The sequence below is a fragment of the Vidua chalybeata genome, chromosome 1, assembly GCF_026979565.1.
Source record: "Vidua chalybeata isolate OUT-0048 chromosome 1, bVidCha1 merged haplotype, whole genome shotgun sequence".
NCBI lineage: Eukaryota > Metazoa > Chordata > Aves > Passeriformes > Viduidae > Vidua > Vidua chalybeata.
The window spans coordinates 119182327-119196134 of record NC_071530.1 but is presented as its reverse complement, the minus strand read 5'-3'; the positions used below and the strand labels follow the sequence as shown (position 1 = coordinate 119196134).

General features: G+C 37.3%; 1 protein-coding gene and 1 long non-coding RNA gene across 2 annotated transcripts in view; one reads left to right on the top strand and one right to left on the bottom strand.

Annotated features, from left to right (window-relative positions):
- The window catches only part of PREX2 (phosphatidylinositol-3,4,5-trisphosphate dependent Rac exchange factor 2), a 141497-nt gene that overhangs the window by 115695 nt on the left and 11994 nt on the right, over window positions 1-13808 (bottom strand). Inside the window, exons 2-6 of the mRNA XM_053953106.1 lie at window positions 8690-8761; window positions 8492-8614; window positions 6520-6624; window positions 3721-3822; window positions 1880-2041 (exon numbers count right to left, since the gene is read on the bottom strand). Coding sequence (XP_053809081.1) covers window positions 1880-2041; window positions 3721-3822; window positions 6520-6624; window positions 8492-8614; window positions 8690-8746 — 549 coding nt within the window. The 5' untranslated portion in view covers window positions 8747-8761. The remainder of the gene's footprint in view (window positions 1-1879; window positions 2042-3720; window positions 3823-6519; window positions 6625-8491; window positions 8615-8689; window positions 8762-13808) is intronic.
- LOC128793728 (uncharacterized) lies at window positions 4839-8038 on the top strand. The gene is made up of 3 exons (XR_008432873.1): window positions 4839-4916; window positions 6331-6420; window positions 7964-8038. It is a non-coding gene; the product is annotated as an uncharacterized LOC128793728 (long non-coding RNA).

Here is a 13808-nt window from a genome sequence, read left to right as displayed (position 1 = left end):
GTTTTGTCTGAATATGGATCAGCAATTATATCACTTTTTTACTTGCTAAAATTCCTTCTCATGATGTGCAGTGAATTTTAGTGGTATTTCATAGTGACTATCCTGTACCAAAATATTACAGTGCACTGAGGTCCAGCATGAGATGATTTGCCAGAAATGGAAAAGTAGATCTTGAAAATGCCTCTACAGAAGGAAAAAAATACCTGAAGTGAAACATTTCAAATCATACAATGCACTGAAGAAACATGAAGAATTTTGATTAAAGTAAAATTATTCACTTAATCCACATTTACAATGAACCAAATCTTCCTACACTACTCAATTAACAACAAACCAAAGGTTTGCAAAAGTCCACTGATCAGGAGATTTCACATGGAGCATACAGGAAACAATTACATGGTGTCATGAGTAGTATTTTGGTGGAGGGGTCTTTGTTCAGATCTATGCTCCTTTCAGACAGTGACTTGTTCTGCTGAATCCTTCTGGATGACAGGGGGAAGCTAAATCCACTCTGCAGAACCAGAGCACATCCTTAGGCACAGCAAAGTTCAAGAAACAGCAGGTACAGTAAAATCAGGAGGTGTAGGGAGGGAACAGAGCCATGCACAAACTATTTCTTATTTCTGTGTTTTTACCTATTACTATAAATATACACTTAAAAGTTGTCTATTCAAGTCAACATTCCAATTGTTATTTGTCAGACTTTGTGGGGAACTCTCTCAGTAAAAGTTCAGACAGGTCTGTCTCGAGGCTTTCTATGCTTCAGTGTCCCATCTGTGTCCCATCCACATCCCTAACCCTTCCTTTCCTAGGCACCATGCAAAGGAAATTTCCCACTATATAGACTGAGATTTTCCAGTACCGGACTAATGTGTAACAAACACATTTTTCTTGCTACATTTCCCAGTCTGCAAGCCTTCCACAAAGCTTGAAGAGATAAAACATCTTCCTTCAGTTCTTAAGCAGCTTTCTCAGGAAGAGTAATACTATATTCAAGCAAAGTATTCAAAAAAAGCAAAGGACTACTTCCATGTTGAAATCTGCCTCTTAGTTTTTTAAGTCAGTTTTGAATATGGTTACACTGTTTGCTTTATATTTCTTTCATTGAAATTTCATTTGTGTTTGCCTTCCATCCCACTGCAGTCAGCTCAGACACGTCAATACAAAACAAGCAAGGGAATTTAAAGATACTCTTATCTGCACCTGTCTTTCCATATGAACTAATCATAGTGCTCAGAATAATTCAAAAGGAAGATTTTGGTGCTACAACTACTTGATCTTGTTTTCTTGAGGAAAGGGTGGCTCTTCTGGTTGCTACTTAAAATTCTAACTCAGAACCAGTTCTATGGTTACTTCACAAATCTTGGTTGGAGCACTAAAGTTCTTCCATTTGCAAACCACTAAAAAGCCCCACAAATCTCACACAGATTCCATTGAATATGTTTAAATTACTTTACCTCACCCAATATTAGGAGACTACCAACAAGCTGACAAAAAACTTAAAGGCTCAATGTTTAATCAATAATAAACAATAAACAAACTATTTTTCAACCAGACAAAAAGCTGCTAGGCCAGCATAGACAGCAGTAAAATAAATTCAGCAATTAAATTAGGATTTATAAATGTGTCTGTGTGTACAGATACATCTAAATACAAATGCTAAATAACCATGTTTCCTTGAAGTCTGCTATTTCCTACAGCATTGCTCAGTCATGGACAACTTAATTTATTGAGTAGATCTCAAAAGCTGTGACTTCACAGAACTGTGGACTGGACAGAACCTCGGGATCACAAAAACAGTGCAATACATACTTGTGGAAAACTGTTACTCCCTCTTCAACACAGAAAGCAAAAAATCTTATGACAGTAATGATAGTACCTCCCATCCTTCAACGTGAGACTGCCATTCTTCCAAAAATTCTAATTTTTCCATTTGTCTCTTGGCCTCATTTATGTTGGAACAGACAGCTTTCATGGCCTGGAGAGCTTCCATTAGGGCCGCATAGTCACTGTGCTTCCTTGGAGTCCGCTTCAGTAATTCCTATTTAGACATAGAAAAAGGGCAAAGAAAAGGAAAAAAAGAAAAGAAAAGAAAGAAAGAAAGAAAACAGCCTTTGATCTCTAAAGGTCCATTAAGGACCAAACCAGCATACAAAAAGAAAGTAGCCAGTCTTCTCTTTTACTAAGTAAAAAAGTAGTAACCCTTCTAAAATGATCCTAGTAGGACACTAAAACTCAAAGAGTAACTAATTATTAACAATGAATAATCATCATGATTTAGGAAGAAGTTTGCATTTCAGCTACTTTCTCCTCCAACAATGTTTCTCCATCTTGAGCTTTGGGGTTTGGGTTTGTTTGTTTGTTTTTTATATTCTGCAGGATACAACTGTTCAATAGCAAGGATAACAATGCTTTCAAAAACAGTAGTTCACTCATGTCAAAATTAGCACCTGCCTTTCCTGCAACTCAGGGCAGAAAACACATTCCTTTAGCTCCACACTATTGTTTAACCTCATGCAATGCAGCAAAGCAGTGAACAATAGCTTAGGTGAGTCACTGATTTCAGATGTACTGGCAGCCATGCTGATAAGCAAAAGTGGAGTCACCAGCATTTGTTTGAGATTTCCCATCTCAAACTACTAACTCCCCATTTACAGCTGGGCTGACTGAGAACAGCCTTCAGCAAAGCTCTAACCCCACTGCCACCACACCCTGTATTTAAATTTTCTTAATATAGTAGTTTCATTGCTCTAGAGTAATTCATTAGTCATTTTTCCCTGTTTTATCTGTATGTTTTTCAAAAATATAATAGAAAAATAATTTCAAAATAGACCAAGGGAACTGTAAAGCCACAGCTATCTCGGATGACTCACACCTCATTGTAATGATTATATTTTTAATCTGTTTTAAAAACTTTTTTATTCTAACCTGTTTCTTACTAGATTTTTTATGTGATATGCCTCACAACTGGCAATTTTGCAGATAAAACTCACACATGCATTGTGAAAAATACTAGGTAGCGTTCAGAGTAGAATCTGCTCTGGTTTTTCTCTCAGAGTTTGGAACTATAAGCAATACAAGATCTTAATTTGTTAAGCAACAATTTGCTTAAAATACTTACTTTCTTGTATTTTATTTCCTAACATGGTAAATGACAAATTCAGAGATATGACTATCTAATGTTTTTCACCACACTAACATTTTCCATTTATTTAAGCTGTCACAATATGATAAGAATAAACACATAATTGTACATAAAACCATTTACAGCACCTTACTGTTACTTCACAGTTTTTCTTGTGAAAAAAATCCATTAATATTTTTCATTTTCAGTTTGTTGATGGTAAATTAGCATCATCAAAATATGTCACCAACAAACTCTGTTATCCCAAGCATTTTAAGCAAGGGCATGATTGAACCCAGATGAAATTAGTCTCATTAAACTCTCCCAAATGGCTATCCTGTCCAACAATGGAGAGGGAACCTTACAACTACAAGCAGAACAGAGCTAATCATCCTGATCCAGCCAAGCTCCTCAGTTCTTTTAATACTAATGCCAGAAGACTGGCCACCAGCTTTAATGGGAGCAAGGCTGGGTCCAATATCTTAATAAAGAGATAATTCACTGCATAGAAAGATTGTTCCTGGAGTCAGGAAACATGCTTAGCAACCAGTTTTATACAGGAAGTATAAAGTCCTCAATAAAAATCTTGTGAGTACCTTCAAAAGAAGGGGATACTTGCATATTCTCTGTATTGGTGTCACTAGATATCCCTCCAGGGGTACATCTGTGTTCTTGCGTCCTCCAAGGAGCATGCAGTTCTGGAGTGGGAACAGTTCACAAATTATTGAAAAACCCCAAGGAAACAAAGACAAGGGCATAGGTATACAGCAGTCTTTGGCTAAAGCATACACAAACTGTATATATATATATATAAGGAGGGAGGTTTACAAGACTGTCAAAAGTACAGACTTGAACTCATGCACAGGCTATCACACATGACAAGGAAGTCAAAAAGGCAGAATGCAGGCTTCTCGCCTCAGTACTTTCTTCATCCAGTCTGATGAAGAGGCCTTTTTCTTGAAGTTTGAAACTAAAAGACAGTAAAAAAAAAGCTCAAAATATGCTTTCAGACTTCAACAAACAAAAATAAAAATATTTCAGAGTGACCACTATAGCTATTGTGGTTTCTAAAAAGAGTTTGCAGTATTAAATAGTATCAAAGATGGTTTGAATGTTTGAACATGGCCATCCTAATACACACCTCAAAAAAAAAAACATGCTCTGTTTTCATGCTTCTATACTTAAATTTGATGTGCAATGAACAAAACATCCTGAAGTCATGGGCAAAAGGCTATAAAAAGTTTCAACAAGACATTTGATTATGGAAGCAGAGAGTAAATTAAACATTGGGTGGAAATACCCAATAAAAGCAGCTAAGAGAAAGAAAAGAATAAGGGCTTTTGGGGATAAGAAAACACACAAAGGACATCACAGCAAATATTTGGAATTGTTGGAATTAAAGTGTAAGTACATAAAGACCTGAAGTAATGATGACAATTATTTTATGGAGAGATCAGAAGGAATTGTATGCAATGGCATGAGATAACATCAGCTTCAAAGAACAAGTTGTCTAAACTGAGGACACTGAACAAAAGCAGTTTAAGACAGCCAGATGAGATGTTGACACAGGCCGTGGATCTGGATGCTGACACATTGTTGATGTAACAGAGGCTGCACAACTGGGTGGCCACCCAACACACACCTATCCTACAACCAGTGCTGCTAGAGGATCTCCACACCCACTCTTATGTAGTAAGTACTCATGCTTAACCAGCTTCTGTCTTATCCTAAAGGATGCTTTAGCCTAAAGGATTTCACTTCCGAACACAAAAGCTTGACTGATAAAGACCAAGTAAGATAATGGCCATGCAGACTATAGTTATTACAACAACTGCCTCTATACTTAAAGCCTCAAAAGTTCTGGTTTTAGCTCCCAGTAATTTATAGATAACCACAACTCCAATGAGCCAAACCCTTTGGTGTGTCCAGAAGGCTTTGACTGTGCTTTCAAATCATGCCCTAGATCTATGAGGAACCCAACCCAGATGAGAAAGACCTCTGCATGAGAAAGACCTGGATCACCTAAAACCGACACACCGTGCACTGCCACAATGGCACGCTTGGCTTCCTTTGTCACAAAACAAGCTCTTTGCAATCTTTCTCCAGAGTATTTTGCTTTTTGCCTCTGTAGTCAGCATTCACCCTTTCTTCTTGAGATTGGCCATGCTGCTCCCAATACAAGAACCCCATGTATGAAGCTCCCCAGTCTGGGGCAAAGTGAAATATATTGTGTCAACCACTGAGGAAAAATTGGACAACTTGGAAGCAGTTTTTAACTGTGAATAATCATTTCTGTGTAAGAGATTCTTAGCAAAAAGGCAGATGGTGCCTCATGTCACACAATATCTCCCACAATAAGGAAATTCCCACACTGCTTATTAACTTGGCTGTAAGTAAGTGCAGCTGGGGAGACAGATCTGGTATCTTTCAAAGCATCAGTAAGCTGCCACAGGACTTTACCAAGAACTCTGTCAACAGCAGTAGTGAAACCCTACTGCATGCTAAAACTAATTAATAAAATTAATTAAAGTCTTGTGATACTGTCAGCATTGGCAGAATCTTTTTTTCTCAAACACATCTGTGATGCTTTGCTGATAGGGTCATTTGCTCTCCAGTTCCAAAACACAATGATCAAATCTGTTCACTCCAAAGTTTGATAGCATATCCATGGACACTTGCTCAGGTATTTCAGTTCCAATATAGTAGGCTACTCATTTCAAAGCTGACCGCTTTACCACAGGACACCATGGAGGAAACACAAAAATCATTCTATATTGAATCCTGCTTTTAATAACTAAAGTCAACTATTAGCAAACCCAATGTTTACATGGAAAATGGTTTTGCTGTTGAAAAACCATGAGGACTATCACACTTAATATTATCAAACCCCTCCTTACTTGTCTTATAAAATGAAAGACTGCTTGTGGAGCTGTTTCTTTCACCTAGGATTAAGGCAGCATCTAAGATTAGAATGGCTACTCTATGATCCATAACAAAATATTTTTCTGTCTGCAACAGTGCTGGCTACAGTGGACGTGGGTCTCCCCTTTAGAAGTTCTGCTGAGTTCTCCAGCTCCTTTCTATAATTCCTTTGCCTATCCCTCCTCATCTATTTTATCCTATCCTTTGTCCTTTCTAGATATTCAGACCCTTGTCTCCTGGCCAGTATGTTCAAGGCACACTGCCTAATTCTGTATTATCCACAGGTCCAAGCACAGCAGTGAAAATATGATTTACCCACCTCCTTCCTCTGGAAACACCACCCCCAGCTAAAACTGTCTGCTAACCATTTGCAGGTGTGCTTGTACTTGTTACATGGTGGAGGTGTCAGTGCTAATGATTCACTGGCTCATCAAAAAATATGAAGTTATAACACCAGTTCAAAGTTTATTTACCAAAAGAAACGTCCGCACTGTTCTTATTTTGTTCAGGTCAAGAAGAACTTTCTGTGCCTTCTCATGGTTACTACAGTACTCATCATAGATGCGGAATTTCTCTTTCTGAAACAAAAAGAAACAAAAAGAGACATTGTTTTTCACTTGTCATTTTGATTTTTTTTTTTTAGCTATGCAAAGCTGCATAGTTAAATAGCCTTCATTCTAGAATGTCAGTTCTTCTTCATACATTTATTATTTGAGGTCTAGCCTCAAATTATGAACAGTCTGGAAGCACCACTTGGGAATTTCAAACATAGATTCATAGAAAACAAGGTTGAAAGGGACCTCAAGGATCATCTGGTCCAACCTTTCTTGGCAAGAGCATGGTCTAGACAAGATGGCCCAGAACCCTGTCCAGTGGAATCTTAAATGTGTCCAATATTGACAAATCCACCACTTCCCTGGGGAGATTATTCCAATGGCTGATTATTCTCACTGTGAAAAATTTTTCTCTGGTGTCTAGCTGGAATTTCCCCAGGAGAAACTTGTACCCATTACCCCTCCTATTATCCATGTGATTCTGTAAAATGGGAGTCTCCACCTTTGTAGCCACTTTTTAAACATGTTTTCATGTTTTTATCACTGAAACAGTGATAAAATCTCATTTAAGCCTTCTTTTCTCAAGTCAGTTCTCTCAGGCAGCCATATGGAACACTTCCCATGATCATCCTTGTGGCTCTTCTCTTAAACCTGTCCAGATTGTCCACATCTCTTTTGTACAGCAGGGACCACAACTGAACACAGAATCCCAGCTGTGGCCTAACAAGCACTGAGCAGACAGTGATAATGATTTCTTTATCTCTGCTGGTTGCAACCTTACTGTTGCAACCCAGCATGCTCTTGCCTTTAACTTTTTTGTCACAGCAGCACACTATTCACTCATATTGAGATGGTCCACCAGGACACTGAGGTCCTTTTCCACAGAGCTGAGCCCCAGCTAGGTAGATCTCAGCCTGTGCTGCACTCCCGGATTATGTTTTCCCTGATGACAGACATTACATTTGTCTTCAATGAACTTCATAAGGTTTTCCTGAAATATTTCAGAGCTTGAACTACCACAAACACACAGGATAAAAACATACATGTATAAAATGCAAAATGAGTGGCTAATTTGTTGACATTATTACCCAATTTGTCTGCTAACACTTCTTTTCCAATATGATCCATTTTTCTGCAGAGCTAAAAACTGATGTTACTCAACTTCTGTAAAATTGTTTCCACTAAACATTAATGGATTTCTCCTGCCACAATGAATAATTAAAGACTTAACAAACAAATGGGACTCTAACCAGAGATAACAATGAAACCTGGACTTTTTGTTAGGTCTGCAACTGAAAGTAAACTAATTTGTTCTCATTTTGCAAAGCTCTGTAACAGTAACATCCTTGTTTTGCTCCAACAGGAAAAATTATACTCCTAGAAACCAATAGAAACAGGACATACAAACACACTTGTGGAGGTACTGCAGTTGTTGGAAATAAAATATCTTCACAATCCAGAACCATGGAGGCATTTGATCCAGTATATACAATTCTTTCCAAAATAGTCACATTTTTACATAGCACTAAGGGGGAATAAAAAGATAGTACTACTCTTGCTGCATGTAACCCTGTACCTCCATCTAACACACAGGAAGAGCTTTGCCCAAGTTGCAGGGATCAGTTTGTCAGCCTGAGCTGAACTGGTGAATACAAAAATGATGAAACACCAGAAGTGTCATTTAATATGTTCTTTCTTCACAGTCCTCCCATCTCCTTTTTTTTTCCCCTTTGGACATGACAGTAACCAAGAGATGACTTCAAAGTACTCTTCATTACACAATCAGGTCATATTTAGGCTTCATGACTATGTACACTTATCATCATGACAGTAATTAATAAAGGCAAAAAAAAAAGATGTGAAAAAAAGGCTGAAATAAAAGATAACATACATAATTTAGAAAGCAGGTTCCAACTTCATGCTGTGCATTAGGTTCTGGCTGTAAACAATCCTCCACAAGGGACAGGAAGTTTTTGTGAACTGCAAGAATATCTTCAATATTTGAAAACAACATCTGCAAAAGAATAAAACATACATAAGTGAAACATCAGATACAAAACAGAAGAAGAAATGCAATTAGGAGACTAACCTTAACTGTTTCTTCTGTGACATTTTTATCCACTTTGGCTGCAGCACATTGGATCATTCGGTGAAGAAAAGCCTGCATGAAACAAGACAAATAAGGAAAAAGTTATTTCAGGAAGACTTGAACAACTTCTGGCATGTTATGCTTTCATTTGTTTCCCAAACTGGATATAGAGCCACATCAAAACATTATTCAGAATCTAAAACAAGCTCTTTATTTATAAATAATTTAGTAGTTCTGTTATTCTAACATGTTAGAAAGACCTATCTACATAGTGTTAAAAAGAGTAAAATATAAATGAAGTTGAGAAACTGAACATTCTCTGAAGTACCACTTTCATCCTGCATTCATATTACAATCAAGCAAGAGAAAAATGTATTAATTTTCAAAATCTCACTCTACTGCTTTACAAACAAGACAAGCCAAAGTAAGATGCTAATTTCCAAATTAAACTAATCAGGAGATACTATTATGTCATGTAAATTTTACCATAGCAACCAAAAGTCAGACATATTAATAACCAAACTTATTGTAAAGTCAATTGGCTTAAACAACAGTCAGCTGCACTTGGTTTTGCTTACTGATAACTCTTCCTTCTTCCCTCCCCAAGAACCTAACCCCCAGTGATCAAATTAGCAGTTACTAATACCACAAATGAAATACCAAAATCGTAAGTTTTCTTTTATTTTACATTCAAGAACTGGACACAAAAAGAAGATATGTACAGTAAGCAATTCCTAAAGAAATAAATATCTCAAGTACAAAGAGCAGAATTAAATTTTATTAATTCATTTCATTACAAAGATATTGGTATGTCCTAAAAAGTATCTACAAACTGTAGACTAAAATCTTACATTGATAATTCTTCACACAGACATGCATATTCTTCACTCATTAAAACCTGGCACCATGAGTGCACAAATGTCATGTCTTTCATAACCATTTAGCTCCGAGTCACTGTGCATTGTACACTGTACATGAGCTCATCTAAATTCTGGCATGGTGCAAATTCCATAAAAGAGGCAATAAATAACCCCTGTGTGGAAAGATAGCAGTCACAGCAGCCCTTTTTGCCCTCTGCTGGGACTTAAATATTTTCATTCCCAAGCGATGCTCCTTTCTCTGCTGAAGAGGACTATGTAACTGGCATTACACATTTTTATTACTGAAGAGTCAAATCTAGTTATCCAGGACATAAACTGAATTAAGTTTGAAATACTGCCAGCACACTGTATGTTTCCTATCGTTTTGTACAACGATGTAGATTTTCTAGTTCATTAAACCCGTCTTTTTCCTGACTATTTGTGCTTTCTTTTTAATGTTTTACTGGTGCTAAAAAAAATGCCATTAACTCATTTGCAGCAGTTAACTGATGGTGGATGACAGCCCTTTACATCATTCCTTGCTAAGAATATCCCCAGGGGTTATGGCAAATTTGCTGCATGTATTATCTGTACAACCAATCCCACAAAGAGTGAAAGCCTGCATGACTCTTATTTAAATTTTGGAAGTTTTCACTAAACCATGCAACATCATTGAACATGCTTTAGAATCAAAGAGGAAAAAAGAATTAGAAGAACTACATCTGAAACTCACATCTCTTTTTACTATCTGTAATTTTTCTCTGTTCACATTATTTCCCCATAGACCAAACATACTGCTCATCTGCACTTACATTATCTAAGATCTTCATTTCCTGTAACTGTGAAGGAAGGTGAACATTAAGTTGGCTGATGGTGAAACTAAGAAGGAGCTGAGAGCTGAGGCATTATTTATTCCCAAGTGATTCAAGACACTAGATGGGAGTCATGAGGTCAAGAAGAAAATATATCAGCTGCAATAAACAGTTGTCCAAGCAGCACTGTCCCAGACATCACATCTGCAGAGGTTATCAGAAAATAAATCCAGGAAAATCCAAACTTTTGCAGAGCCCCGGCACAAATCACTAATTAAGGTAAAGAGGCCTGGGACAACTTCAGTCCCTTCCTGCAATTTCTTATAAGCCCCTGTAATACCTTTGCTGTTCTCATTCTGCAGGAGTAATGTAGTCATGAGGCCAGTTTTTTCCCTAAGATTTGCCTCCTGTTCATAGTATCATGAAATCATAGAACAGCCTATGGGTTGGAAGGGACCTTAAAAACCATCTAGTCCCAGTCCCCCTGCCCTGGGCAGGGACACCTTCCACTAGACCAGTTTGCTCAGCACTCCATTGTTCTCCCTATCAATGCAGATTTGCTTCCTGAAAAAAATCATTATGCTGTGTCTCAAAAATCAATGCATGTGACTATTTGAATTTGTCAAGTACTTACATGAAGTTCTACAAACTGCACATATTGCAAAATAATTGGAATAATTCATATTTCCTAGAAGTATAGTGTTAAGAGAATTCAGGGGAGCACAGGTAGGGATGGATGTGTCTACCTCCAAGGCCGATCCCTGGCGGACTTCACCCGTTGTGGAGTGAATAATGCAAAGCATTGATGAAACCCAGGTTTCCAGGACATAAATCCCCTTATCAACTCCCTTCCTGAAGCACAGAGACACCACAGACTCCACATACATAACACCTCTTCACTAGTACTTTGCCAGTAAGAATGGACAGCAATCATCAGGCAGGAGGATGGAGAAGTAATTCATTTTTTGGCAGCATAAAATAACCCAAATCCAGCACTGCAACTATGAAAAGACAAATGTCTCTGAACTCACATAAACACACAAGTCTCAGAGAGGGCTGACTACTCAAAAAATCTCCAGAATTATTTAAGCATCAACCAAGGACAACCATAAGCATTTCTGCAAAAAATTAGTAGACAGAGAAAAAGCAGGTAATTTGCATACACAACTGTAAGGAGAACTCCAGCACAGAAATTACAGATTTTAAAAGGAAAATACATAAGGATGGACAGAAACTACTCAGGAGCTGTCAGTTCTTCAGTTAATGGGAAGAAATAATTTTATAACCTTTTGAAAACACACCGCATAAGCTTTAATTAACCATAGAAAAAACATACCTGTAAAAAATATAAAAGTAGAATGGACATCTCAGCCAATTTACAATTCACTAAAGAAATGGACACATAAAAAAAAAATATAAAACCAAAGACATCAGGAACTCCTCTGAAATAGCACTGAGTTCCTTCTAAAACTTTTACCATTACTTCAAGTATGAGACTCCAAGTCCACACTCATTACTGAGCACCACATTAAATGAAGGAGCAAAGCAATTACAAATTGCAAGGAAACAATAAGATAGATCCTGTTCCTGGACTGACCAAACGGCTGTAGGAATCAATTGTCACACATGATTCGCATGCTTACAAAAAAGCAAAAAACCAACAAAAATCAAAGTGAAAAATCAATTCAAACCTAATACAATTTCATCAAACATACATGTCAGTAAATCATGACCCATCTGTGTTTACTGGAGTATACGCTACACCTTGCTGGAGTATACATTACATTTGCTTCAATATTCATCTACATTAGTGTAGAAATTTCATAGCACTACATCAAATACAGAGAATAACAAATATCTCTGTGTACTCCAGGATCACAGACCAATGTCACATAGACAGGGATCCTCAGCTTTCCCGAAGCATTTCAAGCAGATTCCAGAGTTTCCCTTAGCTTCCTTTCAGTTAATTTTCTCAAATAACAGCAAAAACATATGGTATAAAACAGAATGTAATTCTCTAGATTTTCACCTTGTGCCACCAGCATTCTATCTACCTTGCTATAGTATAGGGATTCAACCCTGCAGCACAGCAAACAGCGATTCCTGGCACTCTCTGCCAGCCAGACTATTGGCGATTTCTCTTTTAAGAGATCTCCACACAACATTTCAGAGCAGCAACTTGGCTGGTTACCATAAGGAGCAATCTAAATTTCAAAGACCAGATGAAAAGCAAATATAAAGGAGGATGCTTGTTACCCACATTAAAAAAACAACACCCAGTTTTGTTTGTCAGTTTTTAGAACTGTTTATGGAAAACCGTGTCACTCTAGGAATATTCTTGAGTCACTCAGAGTGCCACAACTCCTGCCTCCAGAAAGCTTGTCATTCAAACCTAACTAAAGCATCCTTCCAAAAACTTCATTAACACAAAATGGCATCTGCATGATCAGTGCATATCTGCTTTGAAGAAGAAATGCCCCAAAATGTTGATAAAATTCCAAATATGGAGGGTCACATGGTAAGAAGTTTTATGATCTTTACAAGTCTGACAAACTTGCAGACATGGGGGTCCAACTAAGTCCTTTGGAATAGGGGAGCAACTAGATAGGAAATATATAAGATAACAGTTTAGTGCTAAAGTTCCCTGACTCCATTCAGGTCCTATTGGGAACATAAAAATGCCACTCTTTTTGGCTGTGACTCAGGGTCCCTGTACCATGGTGGTGTAGAAAAGAGTAATTCCCCTCTACCTTTGAGAAATGTGGTAAATAATAGTTTGGAGATCATTCCATGCTAATAATAGCAATGAAGCTAATTACACACTTTGTTCATCTTACCTTCAAACTGTTACATACTTTCTGTACTATTCCCTCATCCAATTCTTTTACCCTTTGCCTGGCATTGCAGTAACACAATACAAGAAGAAATGGGCATGAAAATTAAACCATAGAACATTGAAAATCCAAATTCAAAGAATTATAAAAGAATTTGTTCATTATGACAAGTAAACACTAAATTTTCTGCCTGTCTGCTGATCAGCTGCCATTTTGTGAGGCAGCATTTTTTTAATAGAAACACACACTGGGTTCCTGTTATAGGGATTTTGACTTCTGGTCTTATCAAAAGAAGAGTTGCATTGTTTGTTGTTTGGTGGGGCTTTTTCTTGATGGTTGCTCTGTGTTTTGTTGAAAAAACAAAAAAAAAAAAAAAACAAAAAAAAAAAAAAAAAAAAAAAAAAAAAAAAAAAAAAAAAAAAAAAAAAAACAAAAAAAAAAAACAAAAACCTACCACTGCTACAGATAGCACAAGGAGCTGCCAACAGTACAAATTACTTCCCTGACATCTGGAATGAAATCAGGGAAAACAAAGAAGTCTGCCTGCAGAAGACTCCCAGGGCACGAAGAGTTTTTGCCTTCTTTACAGATAAAAAGTCCAGAAATTATGTCA